Source organism: Fopius arisanus, unplaced genomic scaffold (genome assembly GCF_000806365.1).
Source record: "Fopius arisanus strain USDA-PBARC FA_bdor unplaced genomic scaffold, ASM80636v1 scaffold00001, whole genome shotgun sequence".
NCBI classification, from domain to species: domain Eukaryota; kingdom Metazoa; phylum Arthropoda; class Insecta; order Hymenoptera; family Braconidae; genus Fopius; species Fopius arisanus.
Window position 1 is genome coordinate 853,790 of NW_011887740.1, and position 23,263 is coordinate 877,052.

Genomic DNA, 23,263 nt, shown 5'->3' on the forward strand with positions numbered 1-23,263 from the left:
TGGCTGACGTAAAGAGCGGTGAAGTTACGGTATTTAACTGTTCCATTCAAACTCCACACTTGAGAACATACGCGAGAGTAAATAAAGGCAGTATAAATACGATTGTGTAAGATTCGTGAAAAACTCCGATCTTGACCGGAATCAATTAAACATTTATCATATTTTCCTATTGTGATTTATGTTTCATATTGTAATATACTCTTATCATTTATGATAAATTAATTATTATGAAATTTTTGCATAACTCATCAGAAAATTTATCAGTAAAATATTGCACGGGTTTCCTGCATTTTAGAAATCTCATACTTCGTTTTTCAGATTTAATTTAGAGATGTTTTTATGAAAACAAAATGAATCCAAGTATTTTACGGGTTAAATATTAAAAGTATTTAGGGAATTAACAGAAACCACTTGATGTTCACCCTAACTGGCTATTTATTAATTGAGACTGAAATAACTAGCAAGATCACGGATCGTCTCTTAGAGATATACAAAAATAAATTTCACATGATTGTCTAATGCGCAGAAAAAATCTGCAACAGATATGTACACATGCTTTAAAAAAGCACAAGATCATTTATCATTGTGTATAGAATTTTCATTCAAATTCTGCATCTCGATCTCATTGGTCTGATTCTCTGGTGCACCGAAGAGCGGCAGCTCCACCTCGACATTTCCATTTTGAGTTTTTTTCTTACTTTCCGGTACTTTTGGAATTAATCGTTTATCAACGCACATGAGCCAGATCATACCCACAATGAGGGTAAAGCCGGTTATTCCGAAGGTGGGATAAGGTCCCCAGACCGTGTAGATGTAACCAACGAAGACGGGACCCAGAACTCGAGAGGCACAACCAGTCCCCGTTAGCATTCCCATCCACAGGCCCTGCGGACGTGGTCCCAGGATTGTACTGAATATTGTTTGGGTCAGTGTTACCCCTATGGGGTAACCAATAGTTGTAAATACATAGCCAATAAACCATTGAAGGGGAGTCATCATGGGAGTGTGATAACACCATTCTTGAGTTCTTGGGCATCCAATTATTTCAGTACCATTGCCATTCTCCGTACTTGTCGCATTGGTTATTGCTGCAAAAAGAAATTCAAAAGCTCCATAATACTCAATCCGAATTTTCACTGATTGATTTTTCATTTGGTTTTAATTATTGATAATAACCGGATATTAATACATATATTGAATGGAGTTAAATTAATTTTGGAATTCGGTGAAAAGGTGAAATCACTCACGATCTAGTTCCGCCATTCTTGGTGTTCCTGGTCCCCATGGAATAATGAGTACTCTGCCTATTATCATCAAGAAGAAACCTGCCCAGATCAGCATTTTTCGTTCATTAAACCTGATCATCAGAAATCATTCGATCAGTTCAGTTAACAATAGTGTGAATTAACTTGTGTGTTCTCACGTGGAATGAAAAATGTTTGGCATGCGTTTTTTTTTAATATGCGGAGTTGCGGAATATACGTTTATTGTTTATTTATTTTGTGATGGAGATTACTTTTTGCACAAAGGCTCGATCATTGCAAATGATAGACAAGCGAGGACTGCACCGACGCTCATCATTATTCCCATAGCCCCCACTGTGTCTTGTTTTGTCCAAGCAAAATTGTCCAGCATGAGAGGTGTTCCAAGCCTTCAACCAAAACATTTTTATTCATTTTTGTGATCCGTTTAAACGTCGAATTCCTAGAAATTCAAGGACTCACGTTTCCAATAATATAAAATTGAAGACTAGAATTCCAAAAGCGAGTATCAAACTCCAAGCTCCTAAATAATCTGGCTTATAAGCTTTCCACGCTTCTTTTTCTGCAAAAAAAAAATAAAAAACTGCGAATTGAAGTAGTTTAAAAATACCTTTCAACGTCTCAATAGTTACGAAAAATTAATATAATAGAATTGAATAGTTTATTTTTCTGTTTCGATTTTATATAACTATCTGATTAACAGTATATTGATTTATTCTTATTTCAAATTCGTAAAAAATCGGTAAATTGGTACTTCAAAAATATTTTTGATTGTTTCAAATCTAATTCAATAATAACGAGCGTTTTCGCTCGGACACTAATAGATTTACATTTTACTGAATTTTTCTCAGTGTACCCCCCAAAAAAATTTATCCTCAGTACCAAAATTTGATTAAAAATCCGCTAAGAAATCCCATAAAAAATCTTATATAGAAAATCTCTCAACATTCAATACTTAATTAGCAAACGACGTTTGCACACGACACGATACTGATAGCTACTCATTCAGACCGTAAATTTCTGTTACCAGTTACTTTCCCCAGGTCCCTCATGGCTTCACGAGTAGCGATGTGTCGCTCTTTGAAAAAATATGGCAAAAACAGAACAAAATTCGCTATTCCCATGATGACGTTCAACCAGCCGGGTGCTGTGTACATATTTATGGGCAATCCCAGCAACGTAAAACCTTTGCCTATTGGGGTGACTGCTGCCTGAAGGGCTGGCCCAACGGCAAATCCCAACACCTAAATATGAACATAGAAATGGAAAGGATAACATCATAAATTAATGTTACTGCACACAAATGACTCAGAATCTACTTTCATTTGCTTCATTAGTATTAGTAACAGTAACATAAATATTGCTATTTTACGCTGGCTCTGTTGAAAACAAAATTATCGCAAACGTTTTATGGCCCCATTAAATGTGGAAGCTAGTGAATCATACCTGGGCAAGAGATACCATGGAAACAGCTTGAATCTTTTCTGCTAATACTGTTGCTGCCGAAAGATACGATCTCGTAAGGGCAATATTTGCTAAAAATAAAATTGCAATTAAATAGCGCTGTCCATTAAATTGATGTCATCGACAGAGAAAAAAAGATTTTTTAATGTTATGAATGGAATTCGTTGGAACTCAGAAGAAACTGAAATGAGAACTTCGTCATGTCAAGTGACAATGCGCGATCAAGAGTTCCGAGAACAATCGTCTATTGACAATATAAATGGAAAAAAATTATTTACCGGAACTAATACCGATCCCCAGTCTGGCAGTGAGCATCCAAATTTTCGGCGATCCTGGCAGGATCTGTACTAAACTGTAAGCCGCAGAGGAAACAACAAAAAGTGCGAGAGTTACGAGCATTGGTAACCGCACAGAACCTCTTTTATTTCCCCACCAACCGATCAGTGGTGAAAATAACATTTGCCCAAATGGATTTGCTGCTACAACGTAGCCCATAAATATCTTTCCAGCCGTTGGATCCAACTAAAATCCCCACATCAGTCAGGCATTCAATTAATTGGAAAATCCATTTCAAAACACTTACACTATCTAAGTACGGCCAAATACTCGACAATATTATACTGAAACCCAGCGACATTAGAAACATTGTGAAGTAAATTATGTATATGCTTTTCCATCTTTCTTTTTGCTCTTCAGGTGTCTCCAGATCGGTATCTATCGGCCTCCTAAAACAGTTCCAGATAATTAGGCCATTTTAATAAATTGTTAAAATGATTTTTGTGTAATAGACCCGCTCCTTTTAAATTAATCAAATATTTTCTAAAATCCATATTTTTTTTAAGCCGTTAATTTATCGTTGTAAGAATTGACAGTTTTTCACGTAAGCATGTTCTACCCCCTTTTATGAAAAATTACAGCGACCGCCGCTCTAAATTTTAGTCAATAATAATATTACCCCTCAAGATATCCCCCCTCCTAAAATATTACAAGTCGAGATATTGCGATATCCGGTTGTGTTAATCCGGTTAATCAAAAAAAATATATAAAAAAAAATATAAAACGAAATTTCATGCGCCATCAATAATTTTCTTGTATTTTCTAAAGCCTTATAAGTTTATAAAAAGTTTAGAAACAAAACCGGAGAAGCATTGTCATTAAATAATGATCAAAGGCGAAATCGCTATTTTTTTTCGCGTCAATCCGATTAACAATTTATCAAAACACTTGAAAAACCGACAATTCTGGTTAAAAAGGGCATCTGTAAACTTTGAAAAGTAATCGTCAATCTCTGTACCCTAGTATACCTTCTCAAAAATCTTTTGCGCAAGCGCTCCATATCCCTCAGTGATAATTTCCTCTTTTTCAAGACACGCGATGAAAGTCCATTCACACAGTTTGCCAATCATAAATATGTATCACATCTGTATGAACAGACGAATATGACGAACAATCGTTGGAATGAAACTCGAATGTTCGTACTATATCCTGAGTATTCGTCATCTGAGACGTGAGTAAATAACGAATTGCGATTCACTGTCCATTGTCCATTGACATCCTAACCACTCGTTTCCCTGAAAAAATAATCGAAAAAATGAATCACAAACGCAATACACCGTGTGAATATTGTAACCGATCAAGGCAACTGCAATATATTTTGTAGTATTTTTTATCGTATGTTTATCGGACGATTTCCGGTCGACTGTAGTGTGATGAAATATTGTCATGACATTTAACTGATGAACTATTACGATATGTTAGCCTTAATAATTTCTGCACAGATTAATCTTCCATTTTTCATTCCATTACCATACCAAATCAAATCCAAAGTAATTTATCAAATTTAAAACAATCACTTCTTTCTGCTAGAAAACATTTCCTTGATTAAACAGAATACTTGTGAAATTTTTATCAAATTATCTAGTATCGATTAAAGTTTTCCAGCAATTTTAAATCGTATGTTTTTCCGTTTCAATAACTCTCTAAGAAAATGATTAAAATTGTCAATTGTAAACAAAGATAAAAGTTGAAAAAAAATCCTTTAAAAAAATGAGATTTTATTATTATCTAAAAACATTTTTCTGACATGAAGAAATTTTTTTAACGATCAAGAGACTTTTGTCTATATATCGACAATAGGAAAGGCTGATATGTCAAAGATAATGAAAGAGGAGATAATAAACGAATTAATCCACATTCCGCGTTCCATACGTACAGTCTCGACAAATAAACGGACGTCGAATCCCTCATTACACAGGGACACGAATGACATGCAGAAAATTACTGAAATCAAACTTGTGAATAATTAATTATTATTCCGCGTTATAAGCGCAATCGATAGCTCGATAACGATAATAATCACGATCCCAAGGATTTCTTATAGTTCTTCCGTTTACCAACTTCCATATTAACTTAATTAATTACCTAATGACGCCCAAAATGATTATTAATTAGCAATTAACTAAATTAATTGATTAATCAGCTCAATTTCCATTTTAACTCATTACGAATATTTGAATGAACATTTGCGCTCAAAGTTGGGGTCGTTTAATCACAGATCTAGGTCATGATTGACAGAAAAAAAGATAACGGAAGTTATGAAAGTCATAAGCACTCCTCACTCATTCATGCGCGTAATTAACACCCGAAAGGCAATATATTTAACGAAGATAATGAAGAGCGCGTATTGCGTTCGAGCTCTGCGACTGGAAATTGAATCAGTAAGCGATGAACTCTCGCTTCTCTTCGAGTATACCGTTATCATTATCCTTTCCCTCCTCATGCTCCTCATGTAAAAAAAAGCATGTATTGAAAACTGTCATGGCGGAGAGTATGTAACAAGTGTCATGGCGGTGTGGAATCGACCTATCAATCGGAGTTGCCTGATGGCGGTTTTTTTCTAAAACCAATCTTTGATTTTAAACAGTAACGACTCATTATGTGCTTTCAATAATTTTAAATATCTCAATAAATATATATTTTATTGATATCTCGTTCGGAATTTTCTATGATGTCCCATATTTTCTAAAATCAAAAAGTATCTCTAAAAAAAATCGCTATCCGCAATTACAAAGCGGCCTTTTAAGACACCGAAATAAACTATTCATTAATTATATCCGTATATTTTCTACATTTCTTGATTACCAATTTAATTTTAGTATTCCACTGTTACAAAAATATTCAAGAAGTATTATTATATTTTGAATTAATATTAGTATTATTATTCATCTGAAATTATTATCGGTTGCAAATTACGTGAAATCTACATTTATGGAAAATCATTGAAAATAAAACAGTTTTTTATGATGAATAGACATAGAGATTTTAATGACAGTTGAAATATTCAATAGATTGAGCACTTGAAAAAAATAATGACCTGAATCTCCACAGTTTTGGATAACTTTCACCGTTTCATTCCACTTTCTTAAAATTTCACTGAATATTGGAGACATTACATGACGCCTTATAAAGTTCGAATGTCATACAAATTTATCGCTATTAAAAAAATCAATTCTAAAAACGTAAAACCTCAAGATCAATTTACCAACAGTAAACTTCAATAATAAAAATAAAAACACATTGCGCGCATATGAAATTGGCTCCACAGGTGCTGAAAGTTTCTCGCGTCCACAAATTCCTCCACGTGCAATGTCCTCTGCTATTTTGGATTGACCGAGAGGCCGAGACAATGGCCAGGTAAAGAAGATGCTTTGAATAAAAAGATACGAGAAAAAAACCGAGTAATGTGTGGATAATTGTGCAGATGTAGGGGGATTGTTTGTTAAATCTATGGGGAAGGTCGATTCATTTAAGAAAAATTCTAGAAATTAGCGATAACTGGCGGACTCATGGCGGCTGTCAAACTCTCGGGTATTTATTCAAGTACACACGCACCCAATTGCACCAGTGTGGCACGAGTCATCGGACTGTACTGAGAGCTTGTTACTGACAATCACATGCGCTCAGCCTTTCTCTCTGTTCAAAAGCCCCTCCTCTCATAATTTCAATGCAGCAGCTGCAGAGACAACAACTAAAACCTCCCACTGTGGCTCTCTGTTTTTTATCGAATGTTTCGGGCACAATATTCTTGTTATAATCCTCTCTAAATATACAGCATCTTTGTTTAAGTGATTCTTAAGGTCAATTCGAGTCTGCACTGGCGTTTGAATTGTTTCGCAGATGGCGCTCGCTTTGGCGCGAGATTCAAATGCAAGTAGAAAAATTCTGGAGTCGAGTAGAATGGAGACCTGATGAATATGAATATGGGTGGGATTGCCAGAAATTTGGAAAACCGAATTATCATTTTGATGAATCAGTAGATGAGTTAGGAAAGAAAATATCACGAGGAAAATATTAGGAACTAATTGCCTTTTTTTTTGGAAATTCACATTGTTGGAAACTACTTGCTGAAGGCAAGACGGCGATCACTCATTTTTTTTTTAGAATCTAGGCACCTATCCATAGGATTGGAGAAACTGATGGATTTCAGGATCGAACATTCCCGGAATTTTTCGGGGAATGTTATAAATTTTTGGACATTATTCTCAAGATTTCCAACAGCATTTTGTACGCAATTTTTTTTATTATGTATTTCTTCATTCTTGAATGATCTGCTGTCGATAACTGAAACACCTCACGGATTTCCGAGCAGAGAAAAATATTATAATTCAATGTTGATTCTAAGTATTTTCTATGTCCTTTTATAAACATAGTAAAAAGTTCTAATTTCCGGGGACTTATCGAGAATTACCACAAATTCATCCCTCACTCGTAAGTGGCTGTTATAATAACTCTTCACAATTTCCTCTCAATTTTCAGGATCTCCCCAATGAGTTTAATGACTCTATCGTAAATGACTGCTTTCACATTTTTATGAAAAATGAAATCAGCATGAACAAAAGCCTTATCAGGAACGGCTTCGGAGACGACTATATTCGGTAGATGCTTCTCTAAAATCCGCGTACTCTGCAAGTATAATGACAAATCGTTAGTTCCAATAATTCCAGGTGCAAAAAAATACTTTGTGTCATTTTTTTAGAGTATTAATCATCATATTTACAATCTCCGGAGAGAAGAAGTCGTTTTTTATGTAGATAAGGACAACAGGCGTATCAATGTTGCTCAAATTATATTTCGACGGCGTCTCCTGACCGTAATGCTCAATATTAGCAGCAGTTGATTCATAATCGTATTTTTGGAAATTACCCGAATTAATATTCTGGAGATAATGGTGATGGAGTCGTAAAGACGAACCCGCCGGTGCGTATTCCATCAAGTGCCTTAGTTCCTCCTAAATTTTCAACATGTAAATATATTTATAATTCTACTCGAGACTACATTCTTCTCCCTTTCAGTCAATACTACCGGTTTTTCTATTTTTATACAGAATTCTATCATTATTCATTGACTTCCAAAATCTCATGACCGTGCAATAATTTTCCTGCATTTCTCTAAATTCTCGTCAATCCATAAAACTTTATAAGAAAATGATAGGAAAAATCGAAATTAAATAATAAAAAAATGCACAAACGATATTTTTTCGAGTCAATTCGTTCACCAATCTGTCAGAAAATTTAAAAAACCGGTAATCTTAAATAAATTGTAAAAATTCGGAAGTTTATAGAACAATCAATATAAACTCAATCGTAATTCAATTATTTCGTAAAATTTATAAAGATTATAGGAATTCAGTGTGTGAAATAGATGCGAGTGAATTGAAAAATTACACAGCGAGGATAGTAGGAAAGAAAAAGTGGGTCAAAAAAAAAATTGAAAAATTACGTACGAAAGACAGTGGACTTGTCGTTTTCTGCATAAAAATATTAGCGAATTTTAAACATATATCGCTGATATTAGGATTGCAGTAGTCGTCAGCGAATTTCACGACGTGAGGACCGTGTGGCATGACTTCTGCATTTATATCAGGTCCAGCAACTAAAAGCTGTGCACATGAGAATAATTATTGTAATTAGTAAATCGTTGCAATAATCGCCATCGCAATCCAATTTCGAATGATCATAAATTTTCCCAACTGATTCTTTCAAATTGAATATTTATATTATTGAACTGGCGTCACAACGTACTTTTGCAGTTTCAAAAGCAGCATTCATGAATATTCTAATAATCCCCAGAGTTTTGGGATGCCAGTAGGCAATGGGAGCCAGACTCACCACCAAATTAACTTTATTGTTGTAAGTTGGTTTTTCTGATAGAAATATGTAACTCAAAGTTGTGCCCATCGAGTGGCCAATTATCGTCAGCTTTGATTCTCCGGTTTTTTCCAATATGAAATCCACCTGTGCTGGCAGGTCCATTGTGGAAATTGTTGTGAGGCTGTGAACGCAATCGAAATTAACATTCAAATTTTATTACCTAAAATATGTGCATTTTACTCAAAAAATTTACTCGAAATTCCAAAACTCTCTATCTTTATCAGGATCCAAAGACTGATGGGAACGACCGTGGGTGGTCCCTCTGATGTTACCCAACCACACGTCATATCCAGCATCAGCAAGAAGGAAAGCTAAAAGAATTTAATAATTTATTCAGTTAATTTCATGCAGTAAATTAATCCAAGGAAACCACAAAAATTGGTAGTTTGTCACCTTTTCCGCCTAAAATAACAATTTAAAATCCCAAAAATTATGAGAACTTTCATAAAACTCTAATATGATGAACATTTCCTAAAATGCGAGGAATTTTCGATGGATTTTTTTCACAGTGTACAAAAGAGTACATTACGATACACGTAAGAAAATGGAGGGTTAAAAAAAATGTATGAGTGTCATTGTTGTAATAATTGACTGATATTGTACAGGTGTAGCAGGTGTAGATATTTTGCAAATGTTTGCTAATTTCATTATTAATAAAAGTAGTTGATGTACCAAGACTGTTATTGGGAGTCCAGAGTATCCAAGCCTCAGAAGCTACACCGAGCCCATGAAGTAGATAAACCACAGGTTTTCCTGGGGCTTCAGGTGATGTAGGAGCCCCTGATATCCTATCCAAACGTATGTTGTACCCGTCTTCAGTTGTTACAACATGGGATTCCGGTGTGTACCCATATTGCTCCACCAATTCAGTCTAGACACGAGTCCACGTCTGAATATTCACATATTGCTTACAGAATATTAACCCTCACGTACAAGAATATTTTGCTACCAAAAGGCATGTTTCGTACCAATTGCATTGTATATTTGTCTTTCCTTTTGGAAAATTCAGATGTAACGCAGTGTCACCGTTTTTCGTCGCAAAACTTAGCTTATGAAAATGATTTTGTTAATACTTATAATGTATATATACATAGATTCCTATTTAGAACATTTTTATATAGCTTTTTATTGAAAAGAAATGAAAAATAAAATATACACTTGCAGTTACAGTATTCACTTGTCGATTGGTACTTGTCCGTTCGCAACGTATAAAATACCTTCGGAAATATTGAAATATTAAATAATCAAAATAACTCACGAAATTGAGGTGCCCTTTGAATGCCACGGGTTTGCTGACACCCAACGCAAATAACTGCGTCAGGCAGATGACAATTGAAAACATGTTCATACCGCGTAAAAATTATTACTAATATCAACTCGATCTATCTTCGATGGTATGAATTTCTTCCGCAGTCATTATCCAGTTTTTGCAGAGGATTCAATCAAAAAAATGTCCTTGTGGTTTTTTTCCACCGTCAGGAGACAGATCACGAGGTCTCGGAATTTGATACACGTGGATCATAGAGAATAAGATTATTTTCAGGGCGCTGTCAATTGGAATAATTCAGGGCAATGGTTGCTAGGATAATAATCATTCAATATCTATAAAAATTGAACTTGAAGGAATCCAGTCAGTATAATATTCAACGTAATTTTTATTTTTTATTTGTATTCTTGCATTCATTTACGGCCGACTAGGTCTTTTATGGCAACTATATTTTATATTTCAACGTGATTCGTTACAAGATGCAAGTGGATCTCCCACTGGATCACCCGAGGGTCTTCAGCCATAATCAGTTATATATAATTTTAATGTAATAATTATTCATTTGCGAATAATTAATTGATTTCGTCTATTTAATTTAGCTCGTCGATATTCGTTGAAGTGTCAACATGAATCGAATGAGTGAGACCTTCCTCTTTTTCTGTTTTCAACTGCATTATAATCATGAACAATCTTATGAATAAATTTTTATCTGCTGATTGCCTCAGAGATGAACAAACACGCCAGTGAATAGTCACGAATAATAACGTACAGAATTTATTTACACTTGAATATTTAAATATCAGTCGGCGGACCCCTCAGAACCTCTTAAGTAACTCCATTATCCTATCGTACAGGAGTTTGCTGGCGTCTTGTGCCCATATAAAGTCGAGATGATTGAAATACTTGTAGGGCACCTTTTCCACTGTCACTACGTTCTGCAGTCTCCTCGCGAGCTCGTTGATATTCTACAAGTATTTTAACGTTCAATTAATTAACCAAATGGGTAGAACTCACTATTTAATTACCGCTTCCCGGCTCAATGGATCGTTTGGGCCATAGATCAACGCGAATGGAGCTGTTATTTTCTTCACGTCGTAGACTGGCGGTCGCTTTCGGCTGTACAGCTTGAAATTTTGGATGTAACCGTAATCGTATTGCTGGAAAACACCTGTGATAAAAATGAATTCGTTAATTTACAACGCCTTTATTATTACTGTATGGAATATAATTTAGCGGCTGACGAAAAAGACAATGCCAACTACAATGTGTATTAATTATCGAATTGTCTGAGTAATTATTGATTTTATATGGCAAGTTTTTGATAACGTTTTTGTAATTGAAATCAATAGGATGAAATCCTATTGCTTGTATTTCTAATTTTATTTAATTTCGTTGACAGATTGTATTTAGGTTTATTTTTATTAAGACTATAAAGGCTATGTCTCGTCGATTGTCCCTCACGGAAAAAAATCACGGTAATTTGTGTGGCGGTTCAATATTTTTCTACGTATAGACTATTTTCGTTAATTTTTTCCTCCGTGAATTTTTCCCTCCGTGCTATTGTTTTCATTTGTCAAGAATTTTTTTATGATTTTTTTATGATTCACCTGTTCTTATATTCTGAGCGTAGTGGTATAATGTCTGAGCTGATCCACCGGCTGGGAAGTATGAGAACATGTACGGCAAAATCGTCTGAAAATTTTAAATTTAGTTTAAGTTGAAAATATCTCAGTGGAATTGGTGTTCTTGAGGTTTTCTGGAGAGTATATAGTCTAGTCTAGTGAGTGGGTCAAAGTGTATTTTACTGCGGGAGTAAGAGAGCGATCTATGCATAAATATAAAAAAAAAACTAAGTAAATCTCCTCACAGAGTTAATTTGATACGGATCGTGCCCGGAAAGTGCGGACATTAGCGTCAGGCAAGCCGATTGAGTAATCGTTCCATCGCTGCAGATTGCTCTGGCCAACTTGGCATTAGTAGTGGTTTGCGGAAACAATTCACCGATATTATTCCTGTCCAAAAGCCCCTGGAATCGATGCAGATGATCAATCAATTTTTTTATTAAAATAAAACTTGACATTGTCTAGTTTGATAAATAGTTGTATTCACAGAAAAATGTTCTCATGAAACACAAGATTTGAAAGGAAACTTTACGCTTTTAAAATCGTAATTTGCGATTGAAAAAATCGGTAATTACGATACAAGCACCGGAAATTATGATTTTTTTTTCTTTATTTCACGCTTTCCTCGTATTTTCCATTAAAATTTGTGTACAGACGTTTTTCCTACAGCGCAATGAGTTTTACCAACAAGATATTGTCAAAAGATTTTATTAAAATACTAAAAATTTCTGTCATTTAGACAAAATGCCGTATGTTATGATTGTTACCGTGTCCATTACACAGGCAATCTCATACATTAAATTTTAATCATAATTTCCGTTTTTGAAATCCTCCTTCATTATCTCAATCTAGGAAACTAGAAGATATTGAGTAATATACGGTATTTATTCCTTCAATTACCCGATTGATCTGGTAATTTATAACTTAAATAAATCGTGAATGATTTATTTTCAATTTCAAATTTTTTTCAAATTTATTTTCAATTTCAAAGAGGTAAATTATTTTCAAATCTCGTATTTTACGAGAGCATTTCTCGATGTGTTATGCTCATAGATCTAGTTTTGGATTTCGAAAAATGCCGTGTACCTTGAAAAAATTGAAATTCTGCTCCATGAGTACAGTCATGGGTATGGTGGGCTGAACCTTCCACAGGGCAATGGGTGCTAGAGCCACAGCAAGTTTGATTTTATCGTTGTACTCAGGTACCATAGAAAGAAGTACAAAGGTCATGGTTGTACCCATGGAATGCCCGACGTAGTGCAACGCCTTCTCTCTGGATACCTCCAGTGCGTAATCTATCACAGCTGGTAGATCATAAACCGCCATTTCGTGGTAACTGCACAATAAATTGCACCATAGATTCTTGTAACCATATGAAATATAATTGTTTCTGAGAGACATAACTCACGGGCAATAACAAAAATGTAGCAAATATGTTGCTCATATTATTCTATTGCGCAATTCTCGTGACTTCACTGCTTGAAAATTACTCATGAATTTTCAAATAAAAAATTATCAAATTTTCTTAAATCACTCATTCATGGAAAATTTATGAGCATCGAGTTTCAGCAGCTTCTGGATCTACCGACAATTCAGGGAATTTCAAATATTTATTAAATAAATTATTCTTGAGAATTATTTTTGCATTTTTAAACACCCAATCTTGATCCTCTTTGCTGCTAATTGATCTGTACTCATTTAATAATTAACTATCGGGCCTTCATAGTGATCAGAACTATTGAGATTATATTTAATTATATATTTTAATCCCTCAATAATTCTTGAATCTTCAAATGAATCGGTTATTCGTATGAAAATGAAGAACAGAACAAATAAATAGAATATATTTCGTTTAATTTGTCAACGGGGCGAGTAATTCGGAACATTAAAAAAAAAATTGAGTATAAAACAAAAAAAAATGATGTGAAAATTAACGAGAGAAATAAATTAATAATCGCAAACAATTTGCAGAAAGCGATAAATAAACCCTAGTATTCGTTAAAATCTACCTGAGGATGCATTCAATTTAGAAAAACATTTCCAATTCCTGAATAGTTACAAAAAATAATAATATAATACAATTAAATAATTCATTTTTTCGTTTCAGTTGGATATAACTGTCATTAGAACTATTTTTTTTACTACAATTTGCTGAAGAATGAAAATATCAAAAGATTAAACTATCCAGATATAATTTCATAAAAACTACCGAACAAATAACAAAAACTCATAAAAAATTTATTTGGTCGTGAAAAAATAGGTTTACTGAATTATTCTCTCAGAGCATGCGATCCCTGGGCCTCACCTGAACTGCCAAAACTGCTGATCAGCTGGGCACAACTCCTCATGTTCTCTGCTATAGGTGTTGCCCCTGACATTGCTCATCCACACGTCATACCCCCCATCAGCTAGCATGAATGCTGTGAAAGGAAATGGAGATGTTTAGCAACCCAAGGCTCATGCGTTCCCATTCTTAACGTAATCATTCAATAAATCCGTAGTTCTTCTCAGTAATCAATCCACAGTCATTATTCACCTGAGCTTCACCGAGAACAATATGAATTCCCTAGTATGTAACACTTTAATCCTCAATTAGCAAGACGAGCCAGTGAACCTGTTCACCTTGGCATGAACTTGCCAATCAAACTTCCCGGATTTTCGCGTTGATGAGGATAACGATCTCCCGGGGTTGCTGTATCACCTAGCGGTTTTATTTATGGTGGTGGTATCGTAAAAAGTTTTATGGTATCAAGAATTATTTCTACCTAATTGGATACTTGTTACTTAAATATTATGGCCTTAGTTTTTCTGACATTTCAAGGAATTCCATAATTGAAAATTCAAAACTCCATTTGAAATATCAATTGCAATCTTTCACTTCCACTCAATTATTCTACGACACTTTGCATAATTCCCAGGTAGAGGAATTTTAACGAACTCTTAATTAATTGACAATGCAGTGGAATTTGATAATAAATATTCATGTTTTCATCGGAAATTCCAGTGTTTAATACTTTTATCGAAACTAAAGCCGATGATATTCTCTTGACAATCATTGTTTATAAAATTCCAGTTGTTTCATATACTAACGAAAGAGCAGTATCTCAAATCCTCCACTGACGCACTGACGCGATTCCACAGGAATTTATTGGTTTATATCAATTATTCAAAACCACTTAATAACGCCGGAATGAAAAATAAATAATAAATGAAGGTGCAGCGGAAATCTATAATAAAAAAAGAGAATGCACCGATTCTGGATTTTGAGGAGTTATTGCCAATATCTTCTGATTTTTCGTATTTTTTGTTAATTTCTCCAAAAACGTGATAAATTTGCATCTGCGCAGGACTATTTTTTATAATTTTTGGCTTTCGTGAAGTTTTGTAAATTTTTGCAAAAGTTTACCGACAACGTAGGAACATTTTAATTTATTTCATTTTATTTTTAAACACTGAAGTTGGAAAATCAGAAGATGTCGGCAATATCCTTAAGTCCCAAAGTCGCGATATGTGATAAGAACAGGTTTATGATACGCTTTTCAGGTAAATTACCCACCGAGGTCTTTCTGCGGCCCCATGAGGACCCAGTGGTCGGAGGACCCGAATATCCCGTGTTGGAGGAGGACAACAGGCTTTCCACTTCGTGGAGGAGACATCGGGCTGCCTGGGATCCTGTGGATTACCAATTTGTATCCATCTTTGCTGACAACCTTGTGCTCCTGTGCGGGATACCCATGTTTCTCAACGAGTCCAATCTGAAAAAAATACAAGACTGATGAAAAAAGCTCACCTCATTCGTCTCTTTATATTAAAAGGAAGAATTCTTTTTTTAAGATTTAAATGCCTCGACTCGATATTTGAAAGTATTAATTTGAGACTTGAAATTCTCAACTTAAACTGAGTAAATAGTTCAACTTAAGACTTGAAAGTCTCAATTTGAATCATGAATTTCACCTTCAGCCCTCCGACAATAAATCTAATTTAAGACTTTGAGGACTCAAACAGAGATTTTCTAATATCTGGAATGAAATCTAAAAATCCTTGAATGTCTATCTTTCAGAAGGCGACTTACGATTTATCTAACACCAGCAAATATTGAAATCTCAATTAAAAATATTTAAAGTTTCCGTATTGTACTTGGGATTCGCAATTTGAGATCACAAGTCCGAAAATAAAATCTGCTGGTCACAACCTGGTCCACACTATCTCCACATAAAATCTCGAAGCATATATAATTTTTATGAGGATGCTAACCAGACTGTCGCCTGACTGACAATTGCCTATAACAACATGTAATACTCATTAAAAATTGATTAGCCACCAGACTGTGCACCTCCGCTGATGCTGCGAGCCGATGGACTCGTCATCAGCTCCGATTAAACCCGTCACCCTTGATCCAGTCGCGGATTAAACTCTAATGTGAAATTCAAGAACTCGGTCAATAGTATTTGCCCTTAATTAATTCGCACTCATACAATAACAAATTATCGATGCCACATGGTAATTAGCATCACTCTGATTATAATTAATACTCACAAAGTCTAGTACTGCATAGTCTCGCTCGATGGATCGCGCCTCAGTGATTGCCCGAACTCTATTCAATGTTGGTATTCGCGGAAAAATTAATTCACGTAGAAACAAGGATAAAACTCCATTTGGCAAAAACGCCAACAGCATCATCACACAGAACCCTTTCTTCTCCATATTTACACTCCGGGCAATGAAAAAAAAATTAAAATGAAGCTCCTTCACCAGTTGAGTTGAGCAATCGCGATTTGATTTTTTCCCAGTAAAACTTAAAACTGCAGCCGCATGTGCAGATCGCCAGCCACTGGTGTTCACCTCAACCCGTCATACAGATAAGCCACTCTATCAGTTAGTCATCAGCCCCACCGTGTTGCACAGGACTTGCATTGTCGTTTAAAAAATTCTCTTCATTTTTCTATAATCGCAATTGTTAGCTAATTAGTCTCGGAATCGGCGAATGAAATTGAAGTTTTCAACACGGCGAATGATTTATCATAAAATTTACCCTCACGGTTAATAGTCGTATAATGTAGTGGCAAGTCGAAGACGTCTGTAGCAGAGAAAATTATAAAACTATGAAGAAAAATTGGAATTTTCCGTGTAATTTTCACTCAGATTTTGTTCTAGGAATTCCTGAATTATCATTACACCACACCATTAAGTTACAGAAATTTTCATCTGAAATTTCTGTTCGTGTACAACAAAAGGGGAAAATTTTGAAGAAGAAATTTGATAAACGTGGAGTGAACTCGATTTTTCTGTACAATTTATTCTATTGAAATATTTTTCATAAGACTTGCATGGCTTAGAGTCATGAGTTATGATTTATTTTGTTAGATATTCTTAATGAATGAAAAAGGCGAATATAGCGAAAAAACACTTTTTTCTGTTGTTGCTCTCATTTTTAACTGAATACATCTAATGGGGTCCATTGTAATGGCATTAATCCGATGATTTATGACGGCTTATGGACGTTTTAGAACTCGTTGAGGCTAAACTATTAGGAACAGCCCCGAAGGTTTCAGTGTATTCTGCCTTGTGGAGTTATGTAATGAATATCGCGTGAATACAATTTTTTTGAATGTCAAGTTCCACCGGTCAAAAGCCTCCAGAATTTTCACGATTACCTCCTGATTCTGAATGTTTATCCACTCCCATAAAATCACTTTTTTCCATTTTCCTGAGTACTTGCGATTTATTTTAAAAAATCCCAATGACGAATGATTCTGGAAAAATCGACACCTCCATTTTTATTTCTTTATTCGAGTGTTTTTCTCTTATCTTTTACTTTTATAGTTGTCACATATTGTGAGTGGATTAGGACAGATATGCGCAGTCACTAAAACCGAAGTACTAAAACTTGTTAAACAATTGACTTGACTAATGTCGAAACAGCGATAATATTCGTTATCGCGCGAGTCATTAGTAAGTCGTGAAGAGAAAAAATCTGTAAAAATGACCGGTTCGTTAAATATCCATATGGTTTTAGCCGCTTGAGGAAAATTACCGTACCGCTTACTGAAATTTGTCCACTCCCTAGTCAAAGTTATCTAACCATTTAAGAAAATCTCCTTAACTCTCAAACTAACTGAATTCACAACACAACACTCAAAAATTTATAAAAATAGACACACGATTATAAAAATTTGTGATTGTCACAAGTAATTGAGTAATTATAAAACTCAAAAATGATGTATTTTTTCACGCCAACCTGATCCTCGATTTTCCAGAAATTTCCCAAAGATAGAAAACAAGGAGATATCGGCAATAAATCCTGAAATTTTCCAAAACTGGAAACTCTGGAAATTTGACGCAAATTACACGATTTCTGTGAGGTTTGAGTTTTTAAAGATTGTAATTACTCATTGTACTTTAACTACTAATCAATTTCACCGCAACTTCTGTTCGCGTTAATGTCCTCATTGACCGAATGTGCAAATATTTCAGAAAAGCTCTTTTACTTAATTATATATTGTTACGTGTTTTCCCCGACTATCAACGGGCTACCGCGAAGGAACTCCCGAAGAATTTCGAGGCAGTCGAGTATGAACTAAGAACCGGGTTGAGATGTCCGATTCTTATATGAAACACACGTCATTGACGCACCTCTGCAGAAAATCATCAACATCGTCACCTTGGTGTTAAGACCGCTCTTCCCGCTTTGTCCATTCTTCCTTGTTTATCCTTTCTTCTCGAACTCGTGCATTGTTATGCGAGGCAGAACTTCTGTTGGTTTTTTGCATAAATATGGAGAACCGAGACAGAATTAAGTCTGGTCTGGTCTTCGAGAGAAGAGCGATGAGAATAAATCAACCCCCGATTAGGAAATTTGGTAGGGATAATACGCAGACGTAAACAATTTTACTGTCACCGTTCGCCAAAAACAGTTCAAAGTACAATTTAAACCAGAACTGTGGTGCAAAAAATCTTTTTTTTTGCGATCATATTTTTCCGGTCTCTGAGGATTTTATTACCGCCTTATGAAGGAATTCATGCGAAATTGGCCGTTGATTGATTAAAAAAATTGTTTTTAGAAAGAAATCATTTTTGTCTGTCAAACGTGATGAGATATAGTATATGCTACAAGTGACAGAAAATTCTTTCACATGTATCAGATAAACATTAATGGTATTAGTGGGAAAAGAGAGTTCTTTATGCCGGATGCGTGCAGAAAAGTGCTTCTTCTTTCACGTGTGCCATAAAATTATTTTTACCTGCATATTTCACCGGTCTTTAAAACTATATATATGGAATCTATATAGAATATAGATTTCATATATATAGAATTAACTGTTAATTCGAATGTTAAAAGAAAAAAACGTAAGTAAAATCCCTCTACCAACAGAAATTTCAAATTGCAATTGCTGAGAAAGAAAAAAGAAAACTAAAAACCATTATAAAATATCCAGCCGATCGACTTTTCAAACCGGCTCTAAAAACGATTCCTAACTCGCTCGATAACCGATGATAAATATCCGTCTGCCGGTCAAATAAAATCGCCTTTCAAATTAAAAATCAAAAAATGACTCTGGCAATCACCGAACCTCGATTCTCCCATTAAACGTCAAAATTTTTATCTTTCCAACCGTTTAATTAATTAAAACCCTAAAAAAGCGTGATTTCCTTCCAGCTTCACAATTATTCCATAAGATGGCAACACCCAGATGTATTATTTTCCTGTCCACTTGAAAAAATATCGAGATTATCGAGAATCGAGTATCGAGACAGCGCTATGGCGTTGGCCGTGTGTTTCAGTATCACTTTGTGCTCGTCTTGTGCTCATTTCCATGCGAGTTGAGCCGATAAGGAGAAAAAAAAGGTGCCCAATGAAAAAAGGAAGAGAAGGAAATAAGAATAGAGTAGTTCACGTTTGTTAGTACGGCGTGTCAGTGTGAGTACTATAATAATTGAATTCGTTTGTATTTACTCGAGTGCCAATTGAAAAACTAGAGACACTGAATATAACAAGTATGTAACGCCCCAGTAGCTCATTGTCACTCGATACAATCATCCCAGAACAATTGAAACGTCAAAAATCAATTCCTATAAAATTTATTCTAAAACGCGGATCCATAAAACGTTGTCCATTCAAAAATGTTCTCCAGTGGTAACGGATGTGATCAGGTGTAATAATAAATTTAAAAAATGAGTATAAAAATTACACGTCTTGTGTGAAAGATAACCGCAATCGCGATAAGTGTCTCCAGAGGCGCGGAGGAAACTCCCAAAACCGAAGTGGCAAAGAAAATACAATAAGTTATTTAAAAGGAATAATTAAAGAGAATCCAGTTGAAAGATGAGCTTGAGTATATCGAAATTCTTCTCAAAGAAGAAATCAACATCGGATCAGAGTATCGGGGAGATCGGTTTGCCAACAGATGTATCCCATCGTTTTCACGTAATAAAAAATGCGAAAACAGGAAAATTGGAGGGTCTCCCGGACTCGTGGCTCCGTCAGCTCAACTCTCAGATAACGAAACATGAACAGGACACACACCCAGCAGCGGCGCTGCATGCCATAACGTTTTACAATTACTCAATAACGAGAAAGCCTCAGCAGGAGATCTTCAAGCCTCTTGTAACTGAGGATCTGATACAGGAGGAGTCCCAGGAGATTGATAAGATTCTGGCGAAGAAGAAATATCAGTCTGGAGATTCAGATGGATCGACGTCGAGTTCGACGGACAGCCAGCGACTACCGGAGCTGCCACCCAAGCGGAATAAACCACCGAAACCCACCCCCAGGAAGCAGGTACCCCAGGACCGGGTCGAGAAGACTCTGACAGAGATCCTGGAGGACTTGAACTCCTACACACTTGATGCCGAGAGTATCATAAAGGAAAGTGTCGCCACGCCGGAGGAGAGTCCAGTACTCCGGAGGAAGACGGACTCGTCGGAGAGTAAAATGAGTGACGAGGAGGTATACGAGAAGTTGAGGAGTATTTGCCAGTGTGGGGACCCAAATCGCAGGTTCGAGAGAACGAAGGAGGTGGGAGCTGGTGCATCAGGGGTTGTTTTCATAGCTACTGATCTCATCAACAACGACAAAGTCGCCATCAAGGACATCGATCTCTCCAAACAACCAATGAAGAATCTCATTCTTACGGAGATCAATGTTCTTAAGGAGTTTCAACATCCCAATCTGGTTAATTTTCTTGACGCTTACCTTGTGGGTGAGCATCTCTGGGTTGTCATGGAGTTGCTCGAAGGTGGACCCCTCACAGACGTCGTCACTGAGACAATTATGAAGGAGGCACAGATTGCAGCTGTCTGCAGAGAAGTCCTCAAGGCCATCAGTTTTCTACACTCCAAAGGCATCATCCACAGGGACATCAAGTCCGATAATGTTCTGCTGGGCATGAATGGTGCTGTCAAAGTCACGGATTTTGGTTTCTGTGCGAATATCGATGGGGACGAGAAGAGGCAGACGATGGTGGGGACGCCCTACTGGATGGCGCCTGAGGTTGTCACCAGAAAGCAATACGGAAAGAAGGTCGATATCTGGTCCCTAGGGATCATGGCTATCGAGATGATCGAGGGAGAGCCACCGTATCTCAAGGAGCTTCCCCTCAGGGCTCTCTATCTCATCGCTGCCATTGGGAAACCATCGATTCCCAGGTGGAACTCACTCAGTGCCACTTTCCAGAATTTTCTTGAGCGCTGTCTTGCTGTTGAGGTCGATGAACGAGCCACTGCCGATGAACTCTTGGCACATCCCTTTTTAGATAAATGCGCTGAGCTGTCTAGCCTCAGGAGACTCATCGAGGCCGCCCAGGCGCGGTTGCAAAAAGTATTTTAAATTTTACGGGGCAAAAGGCGTTTTTGGGAGAGACTCGGAGACTTTGACGGTGTTCTCAAGAAGAAGCGTGTTCTGTTTCTCAGCGGGAATATTTTTCATTAACTCTGTTTTGGTGAGTCTTTGGGGTGATGAGACACATGGGCAATTAAAATTGAAATTAATAGTAGTGTTGCAACGTAATGAGGGGCATTTCAAGTCGATAATCATTCGTTTTAGAATTAAATATTCAGTATTTTTTTCCCAAGGCATAAGAATAATATAATAAAGTATATAAAAAGTTATTTGCGATTTACGGTGAAAGCTTTATATGACTTTTTTATAGCTGGGGAAATTTTGAACAAAAAAGTTGATATTGAATCCCAAAATGAATAGGTTTACGATCAATCGACGTTTAACAAAATTAAAATTGGAATTAGCTCACTTGATTACTTCGCTATTGAGATATCATATTGCAAAGAGAAAAATGGGATTCGTAATAGCGTTAAGCCTTATCAGTGTATATAATGTGTCATCAATGATGTTGGACAGTAGAAAGATCATTGCGGGTACAAAGAAAAAAAAATGACGAGAGAAATATAAATGAAATTAATACTATCTCATTTTTTTTATGCCCAAAATTATAAGCAATTTAACTCTCTCTTCACAGAATCATATTTTTCACGAGATTAATTTGTATATCAGATCACATATCACCGATTAAGTCTTGTACTTATGATAATGGAGTGACTTTTCCAATTCTATCTACAAAGAATAAATTTTGTACACTCTAAACATTCCGGGGACGGATTACTCTTGTCCGAGGGGCCTAATGCTCATTGCTAATGATACGAATTACACTTCTCACCCACGAGATTAAGACTTCCAAAATTAGGGGGGCAATGGTATCAAGTCAGAGTATTAATTGTGATGAAAGGACCAAACGCAACAAGTGTGCTGTATTTTTTATATGAAGGATAAACAGTTCGAAGGGAATTGGTGATTAATTAGGAAAATAAGACATCATCACTAATTGTAAATGAAAAAAAAATGTATCCATTTTATACTAAATGTATTGAATTATCCAGCCTCGTGCCTAGAGCATCGTACTGCTCAAATTTTAATACAACTACGTGTGAAACGACTTAAATTGTATGTATATATTGCTGAGACGATTTGTATTGAATTATACCGGAATTTTAATGATAAAAAGACTTCTGCTTTTGCTACTAATTATAGTCGAGTCTTTGTATAAGATACAAGGCAATTTGTCATTCGATTTTCAGTATGCAATTGATTGATTAATTTGGGAAATTCAAAGTTGCAATTTTATGGCTGAAATATACACTGTTATTTGCCAATTGTCATCAATATCTATTCAATTTCATCTTAATTGAATAAGTTGCAATATTCTCTTTAATCTTTTCGCTCAATTTTCATTTTATTGCACCTATTAAGTAGAGTGTACGAAGAGTGAGGGAATGACTTGACACTAATTACGAATTAGTATCTTATATGGAGATTAGACTGTATCTTTATTCATTCCTTTGAAAATCAAGAATAAGAAACAGGAGTTATCAGATTCAAGGGAGCAATTTGGAGAATGAGAGAGTGAGGTGCTAAAAATAAGTCGTTGA

The 23,263-nt window shown here is 35.7% G+C and overlaps 4 protein-coding genes across 18 annotated transcripts; 1 reads left to right on the plus strand and 3 right to left on the minus strand.

Moving 5' to 3' along the window:
* Positions 1-411: 411 nt before the first annotated feature.
* On the minus strand, positions 412-6,728 carry Cln7 (CLN7/MFS domain-containing 8). Of its 6 annotated transcripts, none has more exons than XM_011303918.1 (10): positions 6,618-6,728; positions 4,031-4,297; positions 3,310-3,451; positions 3,005-3,248; positions 2,709-2,797; positions 2,290-2,506; positions 1,725-1,824; positions 1,517-1,651; positions 1,248-1,357; positions 412-1,088 (listed from the first exon to the last, which is right to left on the minus strand). In XM_011303918.1, exons 2-10 carry the CDS (start codon positions 4,060-4,062, stop codon positions 574-576), a joined length of 1,584 nt encoding a protein of 527 aa, XP_011302220.1. In that variant the 5' UTR covers positions 4,063-4,297; positions 6,618-6,728; the 3' UTR covers positions 412-573. The 6 variants fall into 6 exon arrangements, with proteins under 6 accessions (XP_011302220.1, XP_011302154.1, XP_011301992.1 ...); XM_011303852.1 differs by having other exon boundaries at positions 6,268-6,728; XM_011303690.1 differs by having other exon boundaries at positions 6,100-6,728.
* A 557-nt stretch (positions 6,729-7,285) lies between these two features.
* Positions 7,286-10,307, minus strand: LOC105265753 (lipase 3). Of its 2 annotated transcripts, none has more exons than XM_011303564.1 (7): positions 10,194-10,307; positions 9,608-9,806; positions 9,129-9,246; positions 8,894-9,056; positions 8,509-8,664; positions 7,783-8,013; positions 7,286-7,688 (listed from the first exon to the last, which is right to left on the minus strand). In XM_011303564.1, the coding sequence occupies exons 1-7, from the start codon at positions 10,281-10,283 to the stop codon at positions 7,518-7,520; spliced, it is 1,128 nt and encodes a 375-aa protein (XP_011301866.1). In that variant the 5' UTR covers positions 10,284-10,307; the 3' UTR covers positions 7,286-7,517. The 2 variants fall into 2 exon arrangements, with proteins under 2 accessions (XP_011301866.1, XP_011301786.1); XM_011303484.1 differs by having other exon boundaries at positions 8,807-9,056.
* A 101-nt stretch (positions 10,308-10,408) lies between these two features.
* Positions 10,409-18,331, minus strand: LOC105265278 (lipase 1). Of its 9 annotated transcripts, none has more exons than XM_011302961.1 (10): positions 18,313-18,331; positions 16,857-16,901; positions 16,361-16,766; positions 15,381-15,579; positions 14,130-14,244; positions 12,911-13,160; positions 12,070-12,228; positions 11,810-11,894; positions 11,228-11,370; positions 10,409-11,167 (listed from the first exon to the last, which is right to left on the minus strand). In XM_011302961.1, the coding sequence occupies exons 3-10, from the start codon at positions 16,526-16,528 to the stop codon at positions 11,018-11,020; spliced, it is 1,269 nt and encodes a 422-aa protein (XP_011301263.1). In that variant the 5' UTR covers positions 16,529-16,766; positions 16,857-16,901; positions 18,313-18,331; the 3' UTR covers positions 10,409-11,017. The 9 variants fall into 9 exon arrangements, with proteins under 9 accessions (XP_011301263.1, XP_011301415.1, XP_011301188.1 ...); XM_011303113.1 differs by lacking the exon at positions 18,313-18,331 and adding an exon at positions 17,864-18,023 and having other exon boundaries at positions 16,863-16,901; XM_011302886.1 differs by lacking the exon at positions 18,313-18,331 and adding an exon at positions 17,864-18,023.
* Positions 18,332-19,587: 1,256 nt separating this feature from the next.
* On the plus strand, positions 19,588-23,184 carry Pak3 (p21 (RAC1) activated kinase 3). The gene has a single exon (XM_011302613.1). It carries the CDS (start codon positions 20,148-20,150, stop codon positions 21,648-21,650), a length of 1,503 nt encoding a protein of 500 aa, XP_011300915.1. The 5' UTR covers positions 19,588-20,147; the 3' UTR covers positions 21,651-23,184.
* Positions 23,185-23,263: the final 79 nt, after the last annotated feature.

What these genes read in the sequence shown, in the direction of transcription:
- Cln7 (XM_011303918.1), bottom strand. Translation starts at nt 4,062, where the DNA reads ATGGAGCGCTTGCGCAAAAGATTTTTGAGAAG. An exon ending in TTTGGCCGTACTTAGATAGT is followed by an intron (nt 3,249 to 3,309) that starts GTAAGTGTTTTG and finishes TGGGGATTTTAG; the next exon opens with TTGGATCCAACGGCTGGAAA. An exon ending in ATCGAGCCTTTGTGCAAAAA is followed by an intron (nt 1,358 to 1,516) that starts GTAATCTCCATC and finishes TCTGATGATCAG; the next exon opens with GTTTAATGAACGAAAAATGC.
- LOC105265753 (XM_011303484.1), bottom strand. Translation starts at nt 10,283, where the DNA reads ATGAACATGTTTTCAATTGTCATCTGCCTGACGCAGTTATTTGCGTTG. An exon ending in TCAAAGGGCACCTCAATTTC is followed by an intron (nt 9,807 to 10,193) that starts GTGAGTTATTTT and finishes ACTCGTGTCTAG; the next exon opens with ACTGAATTGGTGGAGCAATA. An exon ending in CTGCTTTTGAAACTGCAAAA is followed by an intron (nt 8,665 to 8,806) that starts GTACGTTGTGAC and finishes TCATGTGCACAG; the next exon opens with CTTTTAGTTGCTGGACCTGA.
- LOC105265278 (XM_011302961.1), bottom strand. Translation starts at nt 16,528, where the DNA reads ATGGAGAAGAAAGGGTTCTGTGTGATGATGCTGTTGGCGTTTTTGCCA. An exon ending in ACTATGCAGTACTAGACTTT is followed by an intron (nt 15,580 to 16,360) that starts GTGAGTATTAAT and finishes TATTTTTTTCAG; the next exon opens with ATTGGACTCGTTGAGAAACA. An exon ending in ATCCGTATCAAATTAACTCT is followed by an intron (nt 11,895 to 12,069) that starts GTGAGGAGATTT and finishes TAAAATTTTCAG; the next exon opens with ACGATTTTGCCGTACATGTT.
- Pak3 (XM_011302613.1), top strand. Translation starts at nt 20,148, where the DNA reads ATGAGCTTGAGTATATCGAAATTCTTCTCAAAGAAGAAATCAACATCG.